The following is a 23,458-nucleotide window of genomic DNA, read 5'->3' on the forward strand; positions in this document are numbered from 1 at the left end:
TAAAATGTGATATGGGTTTTTTTCTTTTTTGATTAATTTTATGAAAACTTATTCGAATAATATAAACTTTTAATTACTACAAAATTTGCAAATTTCATCTTATATTAATTTTATTTAGAATAAATTAAGAAATATAACTTTGAATATTATATTGAAACAATGAAAAACTAGCCAAAAATATTTTTTAAAATATTAAGGGAAATTCGCGAATGACTTTGTAATTCTAATCATTATTTTTTGCATATGCAACGTATAACAGTTGAATTATGGTACACTAAAAACATATTAATAAAAACCTTATTCAAAATAATGTAATAAAAAATGTTTTAATTGTGAATTCAAGGTAATTTGTATACCAAAATCTTTATATAATTTTGTATTTTTTTTTATTTCAAGTATTCTAATGTTTAAGTATAAATATAAATTTTTTACTCCTTAATATATGCAACTCTTTTATAAAATGATTTTTACACAAATAGAATTTTTTTAATGTCTTGTTACATTCTAATTGAATGTCTATTAATTTAACTTTAAATTCTTCAGCATCATTTACATTTAATTTAAATACTACATATATAGTCCAGCATAAATATGGGGCTACAAAGCCTAATTTATACCCGAATGGCCGAATATACATACACTTAAATATTTTTTTTTTTTCTTAATAACTAAAACTCATAATAAATTCATATTCTTTCTTCAATGAATTATTCTGATATGTTTTTTCTTTTTATTAAAATAAATAAAATTTTAATGAAAATACCAAAAAAAGAATATATAGCCATAAATTCAATTGTTATATGAAATTAATGCCATGTACAAAATATATAGGGCGACGAATCCATAAAGACAAGAATTTTTCGTCATATTTTCTCGAATAATATTCAGAGAACCTAAGAATTAGATGGATCTCATAAAGGTCTATCGCTTAAATATACAGAGATATTTAAAAAAAAAATATAATATTTCAGAAATTTTTAATAAAAATTGGGGTAAAATGGAAATGAAATATTTTTATTTGGATTTCTTTGCTTTATATTATAAGAAGAAATGGATACATACCATATTTAAAAAGTAATGACTATGGTATGAAATGAACTCCCAATCCACGCGAGATTTTATATCTTATACTTGAATTTTATTTTAGTATTAAACGACTATATGAATAAATAAGAGATGCATGTACACCTATGTATTTAATATATCTATACACATATTTATTTTATATTTATTTTATTATTATTGTGATCATTATTTAATAAACATTTTATTTTTTTTTTTATTTTACTGTTTTCTTTCCTTAATCTTCACTTCATATATACTTTTTGTAAATATGTATAAATTTGCTTAGGAAAACAGATAACATTTACCTAAAGAAGAAAACGAAAACAAAAAACAATAATAATTGAAATGAAAGTAAAAAACAAAAACCCTTAAAAGAAAAATTATTTGTCCTCGTTAAATTTTCCAAAATCATTCGAACCATAATAAAAAAAAGAGACTGTTTTCGTATGACATAAAAATTCCGAAAAAAAAAATAATATTCAAATCCTTTTTGGTTTTTTTTTTTTTTTAATTTTTTCTTTTTACTTTTACTTATTTGTTATATAAACTTAGTATTATGTGTATGAATTGGTTGTGATATAAAAAATCTAAAAGCCGAAACCTACACTTCTCATTTTTTAACGTACTTTATTAAGAATATGATCTCGAATATATTATAAAAATTAAAGCAGACCTTTTTTTTCCTTACAAAATTTGTTGTCTTTTTTTCCATAATGAATTTACTAAGTTTTTAAATCCGAATACCGTTATACTTACATAAGTACTATGCAACAACGTATAAATTTCGTCCGTGGGTATATATGCTTCGCGTACATATGCATGTATAATAATATTTGTACATGTGTATGTTCTGCTATATACATATATTAACTAAATATTCTTCTTTTCCTACACTTCTCTTTAACAAAATATTATGTATACAACTTTTTTTTATCTTTCTTACTTTATTACTTAAGTGTTACAAAATGAAAAGTATATAATATTTGTATACGTGTTCCAGTTTGTATATATATTATCACAACCACATATATGCATACTAAAATAGAAATATAATTTAAAGAAGAAAATTACGAAAAATAAAAATTAAGAAAAACAACAAAATACACATGAAATATAGTAGTATACGTAGATGAAAAAATTTCCTTTAAATGACCTAATAACCTTGAAATTGCAACAACAAATACATAGATATCAAATGAGATAGAAGCAACACAAGAATATGATTGTGTGAGATTTTTGTTTTTGCCCTTCATTTAAAATTTTTACTCTTTCTTGAGTCGCACGAATTGCTTTTTTATTAAAATAATTTTGAAAAATAAAATATTAATTGAAATTTTTATAGAAAATTTTTTACAAAAATGTTTTTTTTTTATTTTCAAAAAAAAAAATAAAAATTTTCTATTTCTAAAGAAACCCTCGTTTCAAAAGGCGAAAAGATCACATCGAACCTGATTCAAACATTTTCATTCCTTTTACAATTTGAATGCATAATTTGTTATTGGAGCACTACAATTATTTTAATTTTTTACTTATACATAATAATATTTATATAACATAAAATTGTATATGGTAGAATTTTAACCTTTACATTATATTTAGGTATTTATGTATATCGAAATTTTTAAACACAAAGATTTCGGAATTCATTTGGATCTTTTATGATATATAACATACATTCAAACAACTACAATATTATACAGTTGCTGTAAAGTAAAAGAAAAAATGTTTACATATATATATAAAACTTATATCTTACCATTACCATTATCTATACATATGGCAAATTTATTTTGATTTATATAGAATTACAATAAATTCATATTGCAGGTGGTAGCGCATGCGTGTTATTCTTGTAAAATTTAATTGTGTATATAAAAAAAAATATATAAATAAATAAACCCAAAACCAACAGGTCTTATTTCTCGTTTCATTTCACGTTGAAAATTTTATGTAGTTTTATATATATTTACAATTCCTCGACCTCCTCTTATTACCAAAGAATCCATGACATTAAATTTTGATCATAACAATGAAAATAGTAAAAAAGTCTTTCAAGGTAAAACAGAGATTAAGAGCTCATATTTAACCAATTAGCTATTCATATTCTTTTAATTCAAATTCATAATTTTTATTCTACAATACCATATCCATAAAATTTTTAATATTTTTCTTAAATATTGTGTTGACGCTTCAAACATAAATAATGGGAAATACTGTATTAGAAAAATTTGTAAGCCAATCGGTTTGAAAATCAAATCTTATAAGACTCATACCATATTATGCAAGTTCTATTAATCTCAATTTCTTTTCAGAACAGGTTTTCGCATATATATGTAATTAGTTCATCACATTTCATTGAGTTAATTAATCTTATTGTTTTAATAGTCAAACACCGTTTCATTATAAGGAACCATTGTTGTATTTGCATAGAATTTAGACTTAAAATTTTTTCCTTATTATCGTATAAAATTATATTTTAAAACAATTTCGAAACATGCAAAAAAGTTTGACCAAATGAATATAACATAATTTTAAGTGACTAAAGCCAAAATTTTTCCATATATAGTATAGGGATTTTCCAAGAACAGAAAATTTGGCAACACTTATTTTATTTATATTTATTCTATCTATAAATAAAAAAGTATTTTAAGAAATGTTTGATTTTATATCAAATTAAAGTCTCAAAATTTTATACTATAAAATATTATTTAAAGAGAAAGAAATTTACACTTTACAATTTAAAGAAGAGAAAATACTCTCTGAATCCGAGATAACAGTTTTTTTATCTCTTAAATTGTTTATATTTAGTATATATATAGTGAAATTTATAATAATAGAAAAATCCTTTAAGATTAAAATACCACTACAAAAGAAGAACAATATATCACATACACAATTTCAATATATAATATGTATGAAAGTTATAAAATGCTGTATAACAATTCGAGAATAATTTTTCAAATATAAATACCTGAATTTATAAAAACAATTGTTATTCAAATAAATAAAACCAAAAGCTAAGACACAATTTTTCTGAAAACTGTTATACATATGAGTATTTTTGAAAGCGCAACAGTTTATCCAACTTATTTTCTCACGTATAATAAGTATGCATAATATAAAAGTACGTATAAGGATTTTAGATACATGTTCTTCCTTAATTCATTTTTATTGGATATAGATTTTCTACATTTAATAATTTAAAAAACGAACAAATAAATCAAGGACTTATTTTTAAATATGAACTGGATTTAGTGGTGTTTCTTTTAGTGACTCCGCTAAATTTCAATGTTCATGTTTTCGTACACTATATACGTATGTGTATGCAAATTTTTAGATAAATTATTTTTTGTATTTTGATTTTTTCGAGAATTCAATTTTAAAGAATAAAAATTTATTGACATAATTCTTTATTGGAAGTCACGAATCTTGATGTTTAATATCCAAAAAAAAAAATTTTATTGTCATAGATTAATTTGCCACATAAATAAAGTTTAATTGTTTATGTACACATAACGTATGTATGTATGTATGTATACGTATTACATATACGAAATACAGGTGATATGCTCGTGTATATCCTATTATCTTATGAATTTATTGTTATATATTTGAATTCTAAAATTAGGTCAATGTTACATATACATATATATATATATATATATATGTATATAATTCTGTACTTGACCCAATTTTTACTTTTGGGTTTCTGTTATCTATAAACATAAAAATATTATGATTCTAAATCATCCTAAAATAATATGTATTAATTTTCATTTTTTGATTTTATATAATCATTCTGATAGTAATTACAACATAATATATATGTTATGTACATACTTTAAAAAAAAATCGCAAATTTATGTTAAAATAATATGGAAGAACATAATATAATAAGATTTTTATAAATAAAAAAAATTTATTTCTATACCTCCATACATCAAAAATGCTATTAATATAAGAAGAACAATCTACATGCTCAAAAATATAGGATTGGTAACTACATAATATTATAATGTTTACATTTCTTAAGTTTGCTCCTTTTTGAATAATTTTTACTAATCAAAATATTTCAATTTTAAGGCAATCAAAAAGGGAGAAGGGTAAGTAAGATTAGTTAGACGGGTTTTTAATATAAGTTCAAGTATGCACATGCTATGTACCATAAACTAAAAAAAGCATATTTATTACGAATACAAAAAATTAGCTACACGCATTCCAATCATATACTTTGCGACTCAAAAAAAATAGAACATATATTCATCTATAAATTTGACTAACGATCATCTTCGTTCCATAAGTTATAACTCCTTTAGATGACATCAGATCTAACGTGATACGTAGAATATACTGAATTACACTATCTCTAAAACCAATTCTCTTGTTAGTACGAATTATTGCGAGAACTATCTAGTGCAATTCGGAAATTTGCACCAAGAGATTTTTTAAAAGCTGTATACTTTTTTAATGTTTTTTTTAGGAAATATCAAACGTTTAATGTGTGTCGAACTGAGAAAATGTAAGTGTGAAATAACACATCTAGTATTTTAGGTTTCAGTTTACTAATTTCACAATGCATATTTACTTGTTTCGTACATACATTTTTACAAATACTCCACTTTATTAAAAAGCACAAATTACATGTTTTCAAGTTACAAAACTTCAAAGTAAATAAAGTTGGGTCAAACCAATGGTTTGTATTCTAGCACTTTTCTCTTCAACCTACCACTTTCATATACAATATTTTCATATACAAATATTTTCATTCATATACAAACTACTTATAGAATTGCATATATTTAGGATGAACGATTTATGCAGTCTGTGTAATAAAGCAAAAAGTAATGTAAAGAGGAGTTAACATAATGCTAAATGTTAAAGGTTAATTGCATGAGTTAAGAAAAATAAAAATATTATTTAATGTCACGGAATTTACCGTTAACTTTTTTCGTTTATCTAAATTTGAGCTTCCGGAAATAAACTATTTATTAGTATCTAAAGACTGCTAAAATTTCAGGCTCCTGCAACCTGGGGTCTAGAAAAAACAGACATAAAAAATTTGGAAAAAAAGGATTTTAGATAACGGTAAATTTGAACGGCCATTTTGTTTTTTTAATGCTTAACTATAGTATGCCACGAGAAAAGAAGCAAGCCACTGGCTTTCTGCGTTTGCAAAATTTGAAAAATGATTATGGTTTCACTGCAATAAACAGTTAAAAAATAACATTTTTAGGGTTTTGGGGCCGGATAACTTCTAGAGGAGGGGAGATAGGTAAAAATTTTCTTCTACAGAAATAAGTTTCTAGTAGAGATCTATGCATACATTAAATTTCAGCTTTCTATCTATAAGGGTGTAGAAGTTTTGTAAACATGTCCACGGACGGACGGACGGATGGACGGACATGAATGATATGAAACTAATAAGCACTTTTTGTCAATCAAGTTTATTTATTATTGCAACTTAAAAATTTAATTATGCATTATTCTTAATATTAATTCTTTGTTTCGAAGAAAAATCAAAAAAAGTATTAAAATTTTTAAAATTTTCATTTGGAATTTAGTATAACCGCCCTCATCCAAGTCTTATTTTGTTTTGCAACAATCAAATTTTTTTATAAAATTTACATATAACATTTGTCATCTTATACGTTAGAAGGCAATCATTTCTCTAATATAACAAATTTACCACAAAATTTATATAGAAAAAACAGTAATCAAATAAAAATTGGTACTTTTAGATGGAAATTTTCTGATTAGCCCCAAAGGAACTTTTAGTTTTGTTTCATTTCTTTTGATTTGTTATATTGCTTTTTTCCGGATCTTTATGTTGAAAAAACAAAAATGTTTTTTTTTTATATATTTTAAGTTACTAAATGGCATTCTAAGAATATTCATGGGTAGCATATACAATTTTCAAAAGTTTTAATTTTTGTGATTTAACAAAATTTCTTTGATAAAAATTTTAAAAACTTCCTTCATCATTGTCTTGTCAGTAAATATATTGAACTGGTATGCTGGTGAAGAATGATTATTATGTAAGAATGGAGGTGGTAAATAACTTGACACAATCACTAAGAAATCTTTAAGAGAGCGGTCTTTAGAAGAATTTTTCTTATTAAATCAAAAAATATTATTTAAATAAAATATTTTTTATTACCGTTGTAGTTTAGTTGCAAAAGTCGAGTAATAACATATATGTATGTTACATAACATATATGTGTCTATATGTGCATAAATTCTTGTATAATAAAGCTCTTAGCAAAAATTTACTGGATCACCTTTACCTGCAACTTTGCAATTTTGCTATTCGTACTGTTTCAATTTAATCCACTCGTTGCTTATTGGTTATCACCTACTAACTTCTATGAAAAAAAAATAAATTTTTCATAAAAAGTTCTCACTTTATCTTAAAAAAAATTCTTATATTTATCTTTAACACTGAAACTAGTAATGCATGGCATTGTTAGTTGCTAGTAATGCCTTGACCTTGTTAAATATGCTTAAGTTGAATATAGACATACGCACGAAAATAGTTTGGCTCTGCACAACACAACACTGAGCCATTAAGCTCAAAATTATGTATATTTTAATTAAACTGCAAAATACTATGTATGAAAAATTTCTAATATTCTCTTAAAATATTCTCTTTCTAATAAATTTGGATTAAAACACCATAATAAAATTATGGTGTTATTTAGATTAATTAAAATATTTTGTTTTATTTTATGATAAAAAGACATTTATCGTAAATTTTTCTTGTCATTAAAATTGTGTTAAAGTACATAAATTCTACAAATTCTGAAAATTTTAATCTTCTTAATTTCAAGGGGCTTAAATAAGTTAGGAGAGATTTTCTTACGTTTGCAAAATTTGAGAACAGTTTGTGGTTTCGCATATTGGCATTTTTAGCAAATGGTGTACTATAGAATTAGTTATTTGGCGTAATTAAATTCTTTTAGCATTTTTTATGAAATATGCATAAATCATTTTCAGTTCATCTAACTTTATATAATATTTAAATTTCGATACCCTGTATGGTTGAAAACAGAATTGAATGAATTTAGTATGTATATAAAAACTACAAATTTACATAAAAAACCTAATATAATATTGAGATAATCAAATTACCTACATAGATTTATTCCGAATTATAAGAATGAGAAAACCTTGATGTCGATATATAAGAACATACATACATACATAATATCATGAATATTAAATTTTATTACTATATATATATAACAATATACATGTATAATATGTATGTATGAGGATATTCAACAAATGTATAAAGAATTTAAGCACTGAAACATATAGATATTATAGCTCACTCTATAGAATATTTACAAAACAACTTTAGCGAGGGTTGAACATTTAAAAAAGCACGAAAGGTATATGAAATCAGGAGAATCTTTTTAAAATAAATAATAATTTTCTTTTGAAAAAAAAAAAGAGTAATATAAAAAATCAGCTTTATAAAAACGGTTAAATGTCCTTTTAACACGAAATTATTCATACATGAAATTACAGTTACCGTAAATTATTTGTATATCTGCTGAATACCTTTTCGACCCGTAAAATGATTTTAAATAGATGTAATTTCTTTTATTTTTTATATCTTCCTCAAGGGGGTCATAAGTAATAGGATAGGTCTACATAAGATACATATAATATATATATATATGAATATATATGTATGTGTAATAACGTAAATGTATGTATAATTTGTGTACTGATTTTTATCATTTTGATGGTTAAATGTCTGGTTAAAACGAAAACAAACTGACTGACTTATTTACCTCTTGACTTGTTGAATAATCAATTTACTTTCAAAGGAGTGGTGAACTTTCAACTTTTGGCATTTTAAGAGGTAAATTTTTTTATTTTTTTGGAACAACGAAAATGAAAATTCAACAAAAAAAGAGAGACAAACAATTTAATTACCACGAAAAAACGTAAAATATTGGAAAAAATTTATGTATTAGGAGTGAAAAGAAAAATAATTTTGAATTGAAAAATGAAATGGCCTCAAATATGCAATCAGTATGCGGCTCTTCTATTTTATTTGGCTGCATTTATTATCATTTTTTTTTTTTTTTTTTAATGTTTTATTTTTTTTTTTCTTTTTTTATAATGGTACAATTCAAAACAAAACTAAAGAATATTTTTTTTATAATTATTAATTTAAATGTGCAATGGCCCAAGAGGCTCTCCCATTTATAAAAATATGTTTTTAAAAGCTAATAATTCATTTTTTGTTAATATATTTACAAATTTTATGTACAAAATGTTAGAATTCATTGAATTCAGATATTATTTATTTAGTGTTGCTAAAAAGTTTTTATAAAAAAAGCAACTTTTATAATATAATGTTTAATAACTAAAATAAACTTACCCTAAACTTACATATACTAGAATAAAATTATCTTATACCTAACTTACTCTAATTTCTCCAAAAATATGTTTTATTATAATTAATAAGTTTGTTTAAATTTGGAATATATTTGTCATATTTAAAATATTCATTATTTTCTAAGCTTAGGTTATTTAAATCTAAAGGTATTTTTTTATTTGCTGCATTTCTAATGTAATGGTAAAGTATTGGAATATAATTAGAGCAATTTTCTAAATAATTATTTTCATCTAAAAACAAGAAAGCCTCTGGTGGAATGAAGCCAGAACCTAATGTAGATCTTATGTAATCCACGTCAGGAAACCATGCATGGTTTATTAGTGAGTTGTTTGTTATCTGAGTACTTCTTAGAATGTGGTTACGTATCAGTTGTAAGATAAAATTATCTATTCTCGTAATATTTGCACTATCATAAAGAGTTTTGTTGGAGTAGTATTGAATATAATTTGACTCAGGCGTTCTGTTCAGACCCGTGCAAGCTCTTAAACAGTTACGCTCAAACAATCTAAATTTTTCCATTGTTGAAGCACTTATGTTAAACCAAATTGGGCAACCATATGTAAGAATAGGTCTAATAAAGCTCACGTAGCAAATAATTTTCACTCTATTACAGAGAACCTTCGAATAGAACAACTTAGCTAAACTCATAAATGCCTTACTAGCTTTAGATAATTGATTCTGACAATGCGTATTAAACTTGTATAAATAGTGGTAATTAACCCCTAAGTATTTGAAGGATTTACAATTTTTTATATAAGTATTATCTGGAGCCTTTAAGAAAACGTTTTTCCAATCCCTTCTAATTTTGGAGTTTGCCTTGTTTGTAGTATTTCTAAAAAGAACGGTTACACACTTATTGTAATTGATTTTTAATTTCCAGTCATTGCAGTATGAGACAACTTTGTCAAACAGTTTTTGCAACATATATCGTGCAATATTTGGATCGTGATTCACTGAATAAATTGCTAGGTCATCCGCGAAAGCTATACTGTGATTTAGCCCTAAACTGTTGTTTAAGGAATCCAGTAGTCCGCATGAAAATATATTAAATAAAATGGGTGAGTTTACAGTGCCCTGCTGGAGACCGCTTAAAACTGCAAACTCTTTTGAGTACTTTCCTCTACTGGAAACTACTCTAAAAGTTTTATTGCGAATCATATTGTTTATTAATATGATCAGGTATAAGGGAAAACCATATCCTATTAATCCATATATTAGGCCATCCAACCAAACCGTGTCGAAGGCTTTTTCCAGGTCCACGAAACATGCCGCCACGCATTTCTGATCGTTAATATGCCAACAAATATCAGAAGACAATTTAGTCATTGCATGGATTGTACTATGTCTGTTTCTGAAGCCGAATTGATTCATAGGTATTACATTCCTTCTTTCCGATTCCTCAGTTAGGTATTTATTTATTATTACTTCAAAAACCTTACTTATAATTAGGCAAGAGACTTATTGGTCTGAAACTACTAGGATCGATAGAAATTTTACCCGGTTTCTTTATTGTTACAACCTTTGCTTTTTTCCATATTTCAGGGAAATAACTGAGATTCAGACAGTTGTTAAAAATAATACAATATTTCTCAATTATTGAATCAGGCAGGTTTTTTAATACCAAATTAGGTATTCCGTCAATTCCCGAAGAGATTTTGCCTTTCAGACCAGAAAATATTGATTTTAAGTCCTCTAAAGTTGTGAAATAATTGTCTTTGTTTTGCAAACTGGAAATTTTATTTGATTTTAATTCGTTATTGAATTCGACTAGTGATATTTCATTGCATTCGTACTCCTGCGTTATTGTATTGAAATTAGAAATCGCAGAGTCAACTTTATTAGCAATCGCAGAATTTCTATAGGCAGTTTCGGGATGTACTAATGACAAATGTGATGCCATAGTATTTAATAAATCATCAGTATTTTCAATTATAAAATTACCACTATGTTTTTCCAATAAATTCAGATTAACACCAGCATTAACTAATATATTAGTATTATCGTTAGGGATAATTAATTTTTTTAAGTTTTCACAATTATATTTTTTATAAATTTTTCTAATTTCAGGAAACATACTTTTACTGTTACTGCTTTTAATATTTTTTATTCTGTTTTTCCAGTAATTACTAATCGAAATTTTCAAATTTTCTTTAATCAAAATACTAACATTTTTAAGAAGTACGCTAGTTCTTATAATTGTTTGATGATTTCTATCTGGAAGATTTTTAAGTAAGGCATATTTTGCAGATAGTAATTGACTTTTATATTTTCTTAATCTACACAAAATGGCATTGGAGTACAAATCGGTACCGTTATTTCCGGGATTGAAAACAGGAATCTCAATTCGAATGGCATTTTGAATTATTTGCTCTATTTTGTTTAAAAACATATTTATTTCGAATTTTGTTAAATTTTTGTTATTAGGTAATTCCCTAATATCATTGTTTAGTAGTACTTGTTTACATATCTATATTTTTTTTGAATTTGTGCCAATTCACCCTATTGTATAGATAATGATTATGAATTTCTGGAAGTTCGAACAAGAATTTCTAGCCAAGTTTATAGCCAAGTGGTCGCTGTCATAAATTAGCGTTTCTAATTTCCCCATAGTAGATGTTTTTAAGTTAAGTCTAGCATCAGCCAGTATCAAGTCCAAAAATGAATTACTTTTAGGAAAAGAAGGTAAATCTGAAGCATATAAAGCCATTCTATATAAAATTTTTTTTTCGTCGAGAAATTTTTTTAAGAATTTTCCACGGGCATTATGCTGTAAATTACCCCAATCTTGATGTTTTGCATTAATATCTCCACAAATCACATAATAATTATTATATTTGTCAAAACCTAAAATTTCAAGCATTCTGCAAAATTCATTTTGAAAAGTTTCGGTATTTCTAAGAGATGCATAAATTGATACAATAAATAGAAAATTATTGCCTTATACAAGTATTTTTATTGCACAAACCTCCAGACATTGAAACGACGTAAAATTAGAATTATCAATTTGCTCAAATCTTATGTTTTTTTTAACAAGTAAAGCAGTACCACCTCCTATATTAACTGTTGGTCTATCATGGCAACAACATCTGGATTATTTTTAGAAAGAAAGTCAATCAACGAAAATTGTTTTGCAAGCGATCGACATGAATTTACGTTAATAGAATTTAACTTAATATTATGTTTATTTGGAGTTGTTTTAGTCATGGATATTCTCCATAAGAAAATCTACTCTCTCAGAAATCCCATTAACCTTTTTATCTAATTGATTAAAGCGTTCACATAAAGTGGTGAAATTTTGATTTAAACCTGTTAAAATTAACATAACACTCTGTAATGTAATTTCCGGGTTCATTCCAGTAGTAGAGGCAACATTTGTAAATAAATTGCTATTCGTATTATTATTACCTAGATTATTAATATTATTTTTATTATTTGCAGCAACTACATTAGCAAATGATAAATTTGAGTTAACATAGTTCTGTATATTATTTACCTTATTTACAGCTTTTGTAATTTTGTTTTTATGTTGTGTTTGCATTCTCTCCTCTCTTTGAACATAGTTTTGACATTGACGATAAGAAGCAGGGTGACCATATTTATTACATAAAATGCAGAATAATTTATCAGCTGGACTATTCTTAGATAAACTGCAATTAACTGCCAAGTGATTTTGCCCACATTTAACACATCTAGGCTCCATATTACAATTGTAGGCTGAATGGTTAAGACGCTGACATCTAGTGCACTGAGCGATTGGTTTCTTTTTTAATTTTTCCCATTTTACTATTTGATTTTCAAGATGTTTTATGGCAAATATACTTGACACATTGCTGTCGTGTCCCGCTTGCACGATGTATATTGGCAACTTTTTATTTTCAAGAGTTGCTTTTTTTGTGTTCAAACGGAGAACTTTCTTAAAAGTGACATTATCAATTTTTAATTCATTAAGTAATTTTAGTATATCGTCAGGTGCGTAGTCATTATGTAAACCTTTCAGTGTTAGATTAATAGGTTTTTCAGATTTTAGTGTATAAGAAAAACACTCGACGTTAGCTTGTTTTAAAAATTCAAAAATAGTTTTAAAAGTTTCAATATCTTGTGTATATATCGTGTGTCTTCCTTTATTTGTTGATTTTATCAAAAAATTATTTATTTTTAATTGGCCTTTGATTAGTTTTTTTATTGTAGGTAAATCTTCCGATTCAACAATTATAGGTGGAATATTTTTGTTTCTTTTGTTGTTGTTGTTTACATTATTGCTGGTGTTATTGCTGCTAATGTTGCTGGAATTTGATGTACCTGCTATGTTTTGACAAATTGAATTCGTAAGTGTAGAATTGTTTTCATTTCCGGATGTTTTGGTTTGGTTTTTTTTTTTTCTTTATTTTTCTTTCGTAGGACTTCAACAAAATCCACTTCATTTTCAATGGATAGTTTATCCGAACATAAGTTCTCACCAAAATCAAGATCCATATCACCAACGCTAGGAACATAGGAGCTGGATGTCTTTTGATTAATATTTTCGTCAGAATTATTCTTTGAAATTAATTCATCAACCTGCTTTTGTAATTTTTGCAACTGCTTTTTTAAAGATGAATTATCTTGCAACAGTTTTTTATTAGCTTGTGCTAATTTTTTCGTTGCATTTTTAGCTGACATTGCGCTCTTAAGGGATGATTTTCTGCTTGTTTTAATACAATCCTTTATATTATTTGGATCATCGTTTTTTTGTGCTGAAACCATGTGGTAAATTACCACCAGCACTACAGAACATCCGATTTTTTATAGTATATATGAATTTTACACTTATAATGTGCAATCTACAGTGCAAATTATATCAAAGATAGTTCAATTTATTAAGTAACACAATAGTGAATAGTTATTTATTGAATATGACAACTTTTCAATAATAGTAAATGTAATCCAAAATTTCACGACTTTCTTCGGTGAGATACCGATCGCGAATTTATTTATTATCATTTTAGAAAATAATTTATGAAAAAGCAAAAAAAACATATTATTGATACTCGTATTAAAATATACACATAATATGTGTATATTTTAATATCAATAATATGTACAGAAATTGTTTATTAAGCAAGTAGCTTATACATCGTTTTGCTCCATACTCGTATCTCTCAAACTAAAGAACTGCCACAAATTCAAATTAACTTTTTAATATAATTATTCTATTTGTGTCATAAGTGTTATTCTTCCTGATACATGTTGGGTGTGTTCCTTTTGAAGGTATACGAGTATAATATTCTAAACTATTGAAAATAATGAAGCAAGGAAATGCTGTTATGTATGAGTGAAATTTAACCTAAGAATTTATATATTAAGGTCTTGACGTCTACTACAAAAATATGAAATCGGTTACAGAAATGAGTGTTCATATAACAAGCCCAAAATTCTTCTACATAAAGGCTGTTATTTAAACATACCCCTAAAAGAAACACGCCTGTTTAAATGCTTTTTAAATTTGTTTAATTTTATTTGTTATTTTAGATTCGTATACGAAACACCATTACGACATGCAAATATTATAGGTGTATATTATTATATAGGTCTGTAATTTTTTTTATATAGGTTATTATATACATAGGTGTATGCGAAAATCTTTAACTTTAATTTGAAGCTATTATTAAGTTTAATAAAAAAACGAGAATAGGTAAACGAGAAAACAAATTGTGTCAACTCTGTGATGCAAGTACGAACGATTTTAATTTAATAATGCTGTATGTTGATTGCCATACTGTTTCACAGGTATACTCCTGGTTTCTTATATATGGTTTTTTATATGTATATTTTTAATATTGCGAATCGCACTAATTTAAATATTTTGAAAACAAATTTTTAAAAAAAATTCTAAAAGACTTCTTAGAGTCCGTGCTCACCTATGGTGACTTACTTTAAGTCCCTATATCACAGGGGCAATTCTACAACTCAGAGAAACTAAGTATATGTATAAGTAAAAGAGTTACATATATAAAGTTTTAGACTTTTTTCCGGAGAAATCAAATTTGTCTCTGCGTTACTTATAATGTCGTTATTTATTCGTATGTTGAGCAACGATTCAACGCATATAGGTTTTCTTACGTTCACCATTTTTGGCATTTTAGGTTTGCTCACTGGTAACTGAGACTCAAAGTGTTAAAATATGAATGCATGTACATTAGTAATTCATTTAATAAAGGAAGGAAAATTAAAACTTAGATGAGGCTTGTCGTTGGCTCGCAAAATATAAAACATTACATCCATATACCAACAGAGCTCATTATAGCAAATCAATAAATAATGATTTGAAATGAGCATGAACTGAAGTTTCAAAACAAAAATACAAAGTTCATCTCTCTATGGATTGTCGGTTGGCTCTAGTACCAGTACAATGTGCATGAATTATTTAGTATGAATAAGTTAGTAATACTCTGCGAGAATAAATTTATATTGAAACGAGAAAAAATAGAGCTGACCTTGTCAACTCTGTGATACCCGTACGAATTTGCTTCCTATGTGCGAATAAAGGTGCCATAACTGAATATGGGCAGACTATGATTTTAAGTTGCCGTATTACCATATTAATTTATGCAAAATTTCAGCACAATGTGTTTTTCAAAATACTGTGTGTGTCAAACTACTATTGAAGTTGTATGGCAGCTACCAGAAAGAGCCAAGAAATTTTAACGAATTTTATCAAGCACATCGGCCCTACTAATATATTTGCTTGTGTGAAATTTCTTTTTAGCTTTAGCTTTTATAGTTTCTGAGATATATCTCATAATATAGCCAAATAAATTTTGAAATTGTATGGCAGCTACCCGAACCGGTACCCCGATCATGCCCAATTTAAATAGCGTTCTGCCACTTATTACAATAAATCATTTGTGAAAATTTGGTGAACTTAGCTCATTGAGTTGTCGTTGGGACAGACGGATGGACGGACGGACAGACAAACAGATAAAGCTAAATTAACTCAGAATTTGATGTTGATCAAAAACATACACTTGAGTCTATATCTAAGACCGTTATTTCTTAGCGTTACAAACGGTAAAGCAAATTTAGTTTACCCTTCGAACATACGTTCGTACGGGTATAATGAAGCTAAATATACAGATGTAATATAACTTAACATATAAATAACATATAAACTTAACACATGACCGCAAGATATTGTCTAGTTTATTAGCTGAAATGTTGCATGAGACTACGAAAATGCCTTTTAAATACTCCTCACACATTTTAACATACCTGGAAAAATATTAGCTCTTATCAGAGGCCCATTTTTCAGTTAGTTTCGGTAGCGAACAGAACTCAAACTTTTAATGTTAAGAAATTCCATCAATTAGCTTCATGGATATGATAACAAATTCCCCCTTCTTCGGTTTCCGAGCTCTGATGTTTTTAAAAAATTCATGAGTAATTTTAAAGTTTTAAAAAATGTTGACATCATGAATCTGTTGCCGAGTTTCATGAATCTAGCTTTAATATTTTTCCAAATATTTAAAATTAACTTTCGGAGTTGCATGGCTACCCGAACACGTTTTCTGAATTGATCCAATTACAATAGCAGCCGTCATTGGCACAAAAGAAAAAACTTGTAAAGGTTTGGTGTGGATTGCATTATTCGTTTTTGAGTTATCGTGCGATTGGACGGACGGACGGACAAGAATATATACATGTCCATACCGGAGACGACTCCTTCAAGTGGTTACAAACTCCATACCAAAGTGATTATACCCTTCACGAAGTGCAGGGATTTAAAAAACTTTTGAGTGTTACTTTATTTCATATGCATTAATATGATTCATACAAGAATTATATTTCTTTGCTGATTTTATTCATTTTGCAGAAAATAGTTAACAAAATAATAATATTAAGAATAAATTATACAAAAACGAATGTTATCGCCTCTGCGCTGCGTAACAGGCTTATTAAACTTACGACAAAATAAACATAACACAAAAATAAAGTTGGGCCAAACCAATGGTTTGTATTGTAGCACTTTTCCCTTCAACAGCTGAAAATACTGCTAATACAGTCTATGTATATCTACAACACTATTAAAATTATTTTCATTCATAAACGAAACTATTTCTAGAATTGCACTCGTTTAGGATGAACGATTTATGCAGTCTTTGAAATTTAGCAAAAATTAGTATAAAGTGAGGTTAACATAATGCTCAATTTTAAGGGTTAATTGTGTGAGTTAAGAAAAATAATTATAGTTTTTAATTTCATGGAATTTACCGTTAGCTTTTTGCGTTTTTAGAAATTTGAAAAAGCTTGTGGTTTCAGAAATATATGGTGTCAAAAAATCAAATTTTACAAATTTCAAGAGACGATAACTTGAGAGGGAGTGGGGATGGAAAAATATTTTCTTCTAACGAAATAAAGTATTTATTAGTGTCTAAAAGCCTATAAATTTCAGGCTCCTACAGGCTGAGGTCTAGAAGAAAAACGACATCAAAAATTTGGAAAAAACGGATTTTAGATAACTGCAAATTTGAACGGCCATTTTATTTTTGTAAAGTATGCAAGCCACTGCCTTTTTGCGTTTGCAAAATTTGAAAAATGCTTATGGTTTCACTGCAAAAAATTTTTGGAAAAGTACTAAAAATTTCTGCAACAAATCTTTTTTTTTTCGTTTTTTTTCGTTTTCTTTTTCTATGTTATTCTTCCATAACATAAAGAATATAAGCGAAAATACTTCATGGTTGCGCCATCAGATTTGGGTTGTATTATATAATGTAGATGTCTATATCTCAGACCATTATTTCTGTGATACCCGTACGAATTTGTTATCCTATGTGCGAATAACTAATGTGCCATAACTAACTATGGGGCAGACTATGACTTTAAGTTGCCGTATTACCATATTAATATATGCAAAATTTCAGTACTATGTGTTTTTCAAAATACTGGTTGTGCCAAACTACTATTGAAGTTGTATTGCAGCTACCAGAAAGGGCCAAGGAATTTTATCGAATTTTATCAAGCACATCGGCCCTACTAATATATTCACTTGTGTGAAATCTCAATATCACAGCTTTTATAGTTTCTGAGATATAGCCAAATAACTTTTGAAGTTGTATGGCAGGTACCAGAAGGAGCCAAGTAATTTCAACGACTTTTATGAGACACACTGGCCCTACTAATATATTCGTTTGTGTGAAATTTCAATACCACAACTTTTATAGTTTCTGAGATATAGCCAAATAAATTTTGAAGTTGTATGGCAGCTACCCGAACCGGTACCCCGATCATGTCCAATTTAAATAGGGTTCTGGCACTTACTACAATAAATCATTTGTGAAAATTTGGTGAACTTAGCTCAATTTGTTTTTGAGTTATCGTTCGGACGGACGGATGGACAGACAAAGCTAAATCAACTCAGGATTTGACATTGATCAAAAACATATACTTGAGTCTATATCTAACACCGTTATTTCTTGCAAATTTAGTATACCCTTCGAACATACGTTCGTACGGGTATAATGAAGTACAGAGGAAACGTAAACCATGCTTACCTTTTTGTAAAGATGAATTTGACGGAAGGAACGAATTTTAAAATTACTTTTTTTTCTACAATTTCCTTTAATTTTTTGTTTTTTCTTTTTTTTCAATTTCATTTTTCCTGCAATTATTTCTCTTCCATTTTCGCATTTTTGTCCTGTATATTTCTCATTTCACTTGAAAATATGTATATCTTTCAATATGCTGTATGCAATGACAAGGTTGTAGACATTTTACTATTTGTCCTTGACGAATTTTTATAACAAAAGCAGTATTTTATTTTCTAAGAGTTTGAATTCCTTGTAAACGCCTTAGCACATTATATGCATTTATATTTAATACATATACTTATATTTACTTAAAATACATACATATACTTATATTTAAGTAAGTATATACGTACATATGTACTGAAATAGAACGACTTTCTCTGTATACCAAACTTGCATAAAAATGAAATTGAATTCCATATCAAAAAATTTTGCAATATAAGTACAAATGTGTTCTCTATGTTATTACATCCTTATCCTGTTGCTCAAAGATATAATTGAAATTGAAAATTGTGTATTGTACATTATGTATGTATGTACATATTTATGTTTCTATATTCTTTTTCTTTAGTTTCACAACGTCTAATGTACTCGTATGTATATCATAAAAAAATAGAAAATAAATTTTTTTAACATTTTCAAGTTAGTATATAATGTCTTCTTTCAAAGAATTATAAATCAAAAAATTTGTTAAAGATATGTGTTGATTTATAGAAACTTAAGAGCCAACCTAAACTGTAAAAAATTATTTATAAACTATAATTGAAAAAAAATAAATATGAATTTATAATTGGGGCATTGATTTTCTCTCAATAAACATGGTGAATTTTAGTTGACCTTAATTGGTTTGAAATGCACAACACTCATAAAAGTACGGGAGCTTTTAGTTTACATAAAGTGCAATTAGTTAACATCCCGATCCTCTTATCAAATTTGATATTCTTCAAATTATTTTCATTAACACTTTTTAAGATATGCAGCTATCTTGCATTAATTTAGGTAACCTCATTGGTCTTTTCTAGTTTAAATTCAAGCAGAGAGCATGTAAATATGTGGTGCACTTTCTTAAATGAAATATAAATTAATATCGTTTTATTTCGTGCCCAAGATTCTTGTTCTTCAATGCAAGAATACAAAGCAAAGAAATTTATAATTTTAGACAACTACTTATAAGTACAAAATATTGTAAATAATATGTATATTATTTTTTACCATGTTTGTTAAAATATAAGTGTGCATGTGCACATTTTTAATTTTTCAAAAAAGAAAGTAGTCACATCTAGCTTATTGTTTTCATATCATTTTTCATATCTTAAACATTTATAAACTAAGCATTAAACATTCCAAGTACGTAGTAAATCATGCATATTTCAACAACAGTAATTATAAATTTACAATGATCTATCAAAGATTAAGACCCCTTTCAAAAACTTGAAAAAACTAGCAACAACTTTTATAAAATAAAAAAATATTTAAAATTTGTAAATGATTACTAAAATGTCATTCAATTTAGATTACTGAATAAGATCCAAAGGAAATTTCTTCTCTTCTGATTCCTGATTATATTTGGCTTAAAAAAAGTCTCTAAGAGTCTCTGAAAAAGTCTCGCCAATTGTTTGCAAAGTAGCAGTCTTCTCGTCAACAAGTGAAGATGCTATTTCAAAAAAGTCTGTTAGATTAATTAAGCCTTTCATTCATATACCAAAATATTTCAAACGATTGCATATATTTAGAATGAGAAACAAAAATATTGAAAGAGGCGTTAACATAATGGTCGAAATCAAGAGTAAATTGCATGAGTTAAAATAAATAATTATATTTTTGATGGAATGAATTATATTTTTAATTTACCATTGTTTTATAAGCGATTGATTGCTCTTTGTTTTCTGTCTTACAATCAGTTTGATTTGAGCCATAGCTCTAAAATTTCCAGATAATGTGCGTCTAAAAGTTAACCCAAGTAACATTTTCCTCTACCTCTTATACTTTCGCCAGTAAAATATGTAAATGCTTTAAAAACATGCAGTTGTTGCTATATGTTGCCTGGTTCCGAAATTATAAGCATACATATATTTATATACAGAAAAATTTTATTTGTTAATAGGCTATAGCTCGAAAACGAACGTAACTAGGACCTCTTCCCATCCCCACCGACCCAAACAAATTTTTTGCTGCAAATTGATCATTATAATTGTTCAATCAGTGTTTTTTATAGCCTATTTCATTCACTTTTTTTAGCAAATTTTCAGGAAAATTAAAAAAGAAATGCTAAAAAGTAATGATAAATCCCTTTTTATCAAATTTCATTTATTGACTGTTTATATTTTGACTGTTATGTTACTGCTCTTAAATCTAATTTTACGCTGTTAAGTTGTACTTCTAGCAATTTAGTAAATAATTTATACAAAATAAAATTGTTTCATATATTCCAGTTTCTTGTACCCAGTTATAATATTCATTTTAATTTTTGACACCAGGTGTTGTTTAAAATTTAATTATATATATATAGCTACTTCTCAGGTGGTAAAAAGTACGGATACTTCTAGAAGGGCTAGAGACATGGAACAAAAGGCATTAGATAGAGTTTTGCCTCCAGGGTCCCAGAAAAATCTGACATTGGAACTTTTTAGCCCCGAAATAGCTCTATTTTAAGATTTTCTGAAAAAATTTTTGTATAACAAAAGCAGGTTTTTCTTTTATACTTTTTATAATTAGAAACACAAACCAAGAAATAAATGATACGTTTTACGTTATTTTTATTATTAGAAACACAAACCGAGAAATAAATAATATTTGAAAATGCAATGATCTCACATATATTTTAATTTCGAAAAATCGAAATAAACTTAAATAAATGTCAGATTTTATAAAAGACATCAGATGTTTTGTGGCAACTGAATATTAATGCTTCATTTGTTATTGTTTTGAATATTATGTTTCGTCAGCAAGCTTTAAAAAAATATACATACACAATTTATGTACGTATGTATCTACCTAAAAGTTTAATTTTTATTGTTCGAGCGAAAACCTGTAAAAAATGCTAAATTCCAATACATTCATATATACATACATACACACATATATTCATATATACATTCATACACATATTTTTACATACATAAATTATTATTTTGTTTTTGACTAAACCTTTTCTTTATGTTTAAAATTCAATCCTATATGTTTACCCACAGTTTAAAAAAAACAGGTATCCATTCATAATTATGTATATTTGCATTTATAATTTTATTTATAATTTTTCCAACAGCAAAATTTCAAAATTTTCGATTCTAATACATTCATATATACATACACACATGTATTCATATATACATACTTACATATATTTTTACATACATAAATTATTATTTTGTTTTTGACTAAACCTTTTCTTTATTTGAGAAATTAATTTTTGTAAGTTTACCCCCATGATATAATAATTATGCGTTTAAAATTTATTTCTATTTATTCTACAGTTTTGAATATTATTAAATTCATATAGAAAGCTTAAAAAAAATTACTCAGTAAGCTTTAAAAAAAATATACATACTACATACATATTTATGTACTTAAAATTTTTGCGAATTTTTCCAAACTATTATAAGAATATTTTTTTGGAAATTTTCTTTAAACTTTTATATAACATTTATCAGTTATATATTAAAAAAAAAATAAAACACAAAATTTAAACAAAATAAAAAAAAAAAAATTTAAAATAATCCAAAAAAAGAAAAATACAACATCCAGGCAAGCATTGATCCAATAACCTTCTGGCTATGAGACTACCACGCTAACCACTAGGCTACGCAGTACCTTGAATTTCCCTTAATAATTCTATATTTTATTCATATATCGTATAACTCATCAAAAACCATCATATTTTACATTATATATATATAGCTACTTCTCAGGTGGTAAAAAGTACGGGTACTTCTAGAAGGGCTAGAGACATGGGACAAAAGGCATTAGGTAGAATTTTGCCTCTAGGGTCCCAGAAAAAGCAAGGATTCCACCCGTCCGGCCTCCCCCTTCACCCCCTCCCAAGATGTTTTGTAACCGTTTTTTACAAAATGGTTTTACATCCTGTAGGGGTAATTTTTTACTTACTTTTGGAAGTATTAATATTGTATATAAATTCATTTTTGGAAGTGTGAGTTAGAACAAAAAATGAAAACTTTCTTAAGAAAATTGTTTTAATAAAATCTACATTGTTTTATAATAAGTGTGTACATATGAATTTAGTTGTGCATTCTTTTCGGGATCTGTTGCAACATGTATTAGAAAGCAAAACATAAGTTTACATTAAACTCCTTGACAATATATTTTTAGGGTAAAATTTTATAAGATAATGTTATTCTATTGCATTAAACTTTTTAGGTAAAAAGTAGGGTAAAATTTTTAGAACGGAAACTCGCTGATA

At 26.6% G+C, this 23,458-nt stretch overlaps 1 protein-coding gene across 1 annotated transcript in view; it reads right to left on the bottom strand.

Moving 5' to 3' along the window:
- LOC129609842 (uncharacterized) overlaps positions 1–12,185 on the bottom strand; it is a 32,224-nt gene extending 20,039 nt beyond the window's left edge. The window contains exons 1-5 of the mRNA XM_055521968.1: positions 12,146–12,185; positions 11,555–11,848; positions 11,420–11,461; positions 10,918–11,356; positions 10,547–10,829 (exon numbers count right to left, since the gene is read on the bottom strand). Coding sequence (XP_055377943.1) covers positions 10,547–10,829; positions 10,918–11,356; positions 11,420–11,461; positions 11,555–11,848; positions 12,146–12,185 — 1,098 coding nt within the window. The remainder of the gene's footprint in view (positions 1–10,546; positions 10,830–10,917; positions 11,357–11,419; positions 11,462–11,554; positions 11,849–12,145) is intronic.
- Between the last annotated feature and the right edge of the window lie 11,273 nt (positions 12,186–23,458).

This window comes from Condylostylus longicornis, unplaced genomic scaffold, assembly GCF_029603195.1.
Source record: "Condylostylus longicornis isolate FDR11 unplaced genomic scaffold, ASM2960319v2 ptg000040l, whole genome shotgun sequence".
Taxonomy (NCBI): Eukaryota; Metazoa; Arthropoda; class Insecta; order Diptera; family Dolichopodidae; genus Condylostylus; species Condylostylus longicornis.